This window comes from Anoplophora glabripennis, unplaced genomic scaffold (assembly GCF_000390285.2).
Source record: "Anoplophora glabripennis isolate ALB-LARVAE unplaced genomic scaffold, Agla_2.0 scaffold284, whole genome shotgun sequence".
NCBI lineage: Eukaryota > Metazoa > Arthropoda > Insecta > Coleoptera > Cerambycidae > Anoplophora > Anoplophora glabripennis.
Window position 1 is genome coordinate 91,001 of NW_019416385.1, and position 4,486 is coordinate 95,486.

A 4,486-nucleotide genomic window follows, 5' to 3' on the forward strand; every position below is an offset into this window, starting at 1 on the left:
TATATATAGGAACTTTTAGACTCAAAATGAGGTCTTCTACTGATTCCTGAAGTCCTGCTATTTAAATATGAGACACCCTGTATAGGGGTTTAATGATTGCTGTTTTTAATGAGTGAAATTTCACTTGCGACAAGTTTCAACGTTTCTGCTTTAATATTGTAATTAATACAGTTATTAATGTACTCTCGGAAAACGGCACAGCAACTACAACAATGTATTACAAACTTTAGAATACAGTCCGGCTTCATAAGAAGAACTCGTAAACAGTGTTAACAGAATTTACAGAAGTACTCGCCGGAATAAAATACATGTATTTCAGCAGTTCCAATAACTTTAGCGGAAAACGAAGGTATGGTTGCCTGGTCATTGAAGACGTTCGATTGTTTGGAACTTATTAAACCCAGACTGTGTCCAGGAGGTCCTGGATGTGAAGGTACATCCTTAAAAGAGGAGCAAAGGTTTTTGGTACAAAGATTCGGACCGGACAAGCCAGTCGATTCTGTTAAATTCGTTTTTGCTTGTTTTATCCAAAAATCTAGTTGTGAAAACCATTGATTTGTAATAGATTGACGACAGATTCTTTAATATATACATTTTTTATTAATGATTTTAGTAATTCGTCTCCCAATTTTCTTTGAATCTAACTAAAGCCAGTATTAATAGGTAACACAGCACTACATATGACTCAACTTCTTTCGATAAAAATAAGAATTTGCCATTTACTTCTTCAAAAAAAAAAATAATAATAAAAAATCGATATTGTTTTTGATTATTTATAAGTTTACTTGATACAAATTTATGGATACATAATATTATTTTGTCCTGGTAAAGTTTCAGCTGTTTACTTTTTCTTTAAGGAATTTTACAAACGTCGCTGCTACATTCCAATCCTTTTGCACATTTAAATGTAGGTTCCGAAGATCCGCAAGGTCCGCCAACCTCTAAAATTTAAAGCACAAATAAAACTGAAAGCAATCTTTGCATGCTTTACTTACGGGATATATTGAAGCAATCATTACAACAATTACATGGTCCAGTAGGTCTTATTTCCTGATTTGGTCCTCTGCAAATTAGCACAATTCCTGGACAAAACACACCGGCGTTCTTACAAGGATCTGGACCATCGCAAGATGAAGGCAGGATTTGAGAAAATACATTAAAACACAAGAGCGTGCTCACAGCCGCAAATAGTGCTATTTGGACATGCATCGTCATATATCAAGTCCAAAACTGTGTGGATATAGCTGGAAATTATATACTAATGGTTCATTCGCCTTATATATTGCAGTTTTATAGGCAGTGATAAGTAGGTTTTATTTCGTATGTTATCTGTTTTAGGAATTGCGATAAATATGTTTTTTGTTAGTAATTAAAGAAAATTGTATATAAAAATTTTATAAATGTATTTTTTTAATAAAATTTTAAATAATGGGTATAATAACAGTAATAATTTAATAATAATGCCCATAATTTTTTAGGTGTTAAAAAGGTAGAGTGTAATGTATTTGTGCAAGCTAATTTTCAAAATCGATCTTGGTGTACAAAATAAATGGAACGAAATATGAAAAAGCCATTACCAATCCGAGTTAGAAACTAAATGAATTTTTTTAGAAATACCTGTATACGCGGTGTAACTATCTGGCTTGAAAAACATTAGATAATCCTGCATCATAAACGTGTGCATAAACGCAAAAAAACAATAACGTATACTTTTACAATTAGATTAAATATAAACATATATTATTCAGAATAAATGTTTATTTTTATGCAGTTTTCATGCTTTGTTTTTCTTTATACAGGGTGTTTGGAAAAGTTTGTACAAAATTTAAGAGGGTGAAAGTAGAGCCAAAAAAGTTCCTATAAACATTGGTCTATAAATATGACCCTCCGAAGGGGTATTATCATTTGGATATTTTATAAAATAACATTCTTTCTGATTAAGATAAAGGAATGAAAATTAGGTAGGTAATAATTATACCACAAGGGTGTTTAACTACCATAAGTTTCATCAAAATCGGTTATAAATAAGGATAGTTTTGTAACTACTCATAACAGGAAATTTTCCAATTTTTTTCTATTCCTTTGAATAATCAAGCAAATAATATAATTTTTTAATGAATTAGACTCTTTTGAAGAAAAATGATTGATTTAAATAATCCAGCACTTGCTGAGCATAATGTGGAGGAGCTCCATCTTGTAAAGAAACCATGTGTGCTCATAGTTCAAGAGGAATATCGTCTAGTAGATTTGGAAGATCATTTTCCAAAAAGCTTATTGTATGTTCCAAAGCGGTAGGATTACGTTCAAAAAATCTTAAAATTACCTACGCCTCCTTGGACGACCACATTCATGATATCTTGGAGTTAGGGCTCCTGATTCCATAGCTCTTGCATAAATTTTCCGAAACAATCTTGCAGAAGGTTGTCTTCTATCAGGAAAACGTTGCCGATACTCTCTTTGAGCCGCCAGACTATTTTCATTACAGAAACCATAAATAAAATGCATATCGGCATATTCACGATTAGTAAAAGCATGATGGTTCATGGTTGTAAAAAAAAATCGAAAAATGCCTACTATGTAAAAATGTTTTAAAAAGTCTTACTGTTCTGAGCCATACATTATTTAAAAAATAATTTTTTCTGACTAAACTATGTAGAATTCAAAAAAAAAGTAGGCATTTTGTCTTTAAAAGTTTTAATTCATTAAAAAATAATATTATTTGCTTGATAATTCAAAGGAATAAACGAATCTGAAAAATTAAATCCCTGTAACTTGGCCGGTAAAATGTAATGATTTATATGATCGAATATAATTGTCATCAATAGTCTGAAAATGGCGTCCTTTCAGCATTGATTTTTTTCGAAAATACGAAAAAATCGCAAGGAGCCAGGTCTGGCAAGTAAGGAGGGTGAGGGAAGACAGTAATCTGATTTTTGTCACAAAACTGACAAATGGACCAAGTTCTCAAGAGTAGTTACAACACTATCCTTATTTATAATCGATTTTCATGAAACTTAAGGTAGTTTCCCTTATAGTATGATTATTACCCACAATTTTCATTCCGTTATCTTACTCAGAAAGAAAGTTATTTTAAAAAATATCCAAATGATAAGACCCCTTTGGAGGAGCCCTCCAAAGGGGTCTTATATATAGCCATATCTCAGTAACGGTGCTCCGGAGAACCAATGTTTATAGGAACTTTTTTTTCTATTTTTTGTCTCCACTTTCATTCCCTTAAATTTTGTACCAACTTTTCCAAACACCCTGTATACAGGGTGTCCGTTAAAGAATTAACCAAACTTTACCACTAGATTCTACGACGAAAGTGAATGGGGAAAAGTCCTATACAATGTTGCTCATAAACGCTTAGTTTTCGAGATACAGGGTGTTGAGGTTGAAAAAAAATAACATTTTTAATATGTTTCGACTACTTCGAGCTAATTTCGTGAAATTGCATATCCGGGGGTATTTTGGGACGAGAAATTCGAATTTATTGACGATTTCGTTGTATCTTCTAGAGGGCGCCACAGGCGACCATTAGGACGCATTTAAACTGCGTCCTAATGGTCGCAAAACTTTTTTGTACAATTTTAAACACATTCTTAATTACCTTTTTTCTCTATGACCTTAAACTTCCTATACAAGTTTGTGATATCAGTTGACTCAGTTTTGCTCCTTTTTCACCCCTTGTATGTGTCTGTGCTTAATCACCTGATCGATGCGTCCGTTAAAATCTGAATGATAGTGGCATCAAATTCGCATTAAACGTCGTTTCTAACTTGGTTAGTGTTCTTTTGATAATCTAAAAGTTTTTCTCTGGATTTGCTGTGAGATGTTACTTAAAATTGATATTTTTTTCCGACATAACAAATACCTACGTCGATTAGGAAGAATATATTTATCGTAACTATATATCTACAAGATAAATCTCTCCGAAAAAGCTTTGTGGCCTAAAGTACCGATTTTCACGGCGAATAAATGAGATTTTTTTAAAACCTCATCCCTATATCTCGTAAACAGTAGCTAAAATCACTCAACGAATAACTTCCTAAATTTGTGATACAGACTTAAGAAACATGTACGTTTTTACTTTATTTTAATTGCATTAGGCTAATTCAAATAAATTCAAAAATCTTCTATCAATAAAATCTCATGGAATAAAGTCAAAAAAGGTTCTTCGGTAATTTAAGTAAGTAAAAGATATCTAACATCACACAAAAAACCTGTATATACGTTGTAGAAGGAATTCAATTGTAGCCTTGGTTAGCTCACTGACAAATTTCGTGAAGGTTGTCCACAATCAGATGTTGTTCCAGAAAACATTGGTGCTGTGTGTGACTTATCTTATCGTGAAATTGAGATATCCTTGGACATTAATGAGACCAGCATACATTCAATATTGTATGAATATTTAGTCACCCAAAAAATTTGTTCGCGTTGGATCTCACATAATTCGACAAACACTTAAAAAAAGGTTCGTGTCCTT

At 32.3% G+C, this 4,486-nt stretch overlaps 1 protein-coding gene across 1 annotated transcript; it reads right to left on the minus strand.

The window, feature by feature from the left end:
- Positions 1 to 759: 759 nt before the first annotated feature.
- Positions 760 to 1,266, minus strand: LOC108906304. The gene is made up of 2 exons (XM_018709529.2): positions 996 to 1,266; positions 760 to 941 (listed from the first exon to the last, which is right to left on the minus strand). Exons 1-2 carry the CDS (start codon positions 1,213 to 1,215, stop codon positions 853 to 855), a joined length of 309 nt encoding a protein of 102 aa, XP_018565045.1. The 5' UTR covers positions 1,216 to 1,266; the 3' UTR covers positions 760 to 852.
- Positions 1,267 to 4,486: the final 3,220 nt, after the last annotated feature.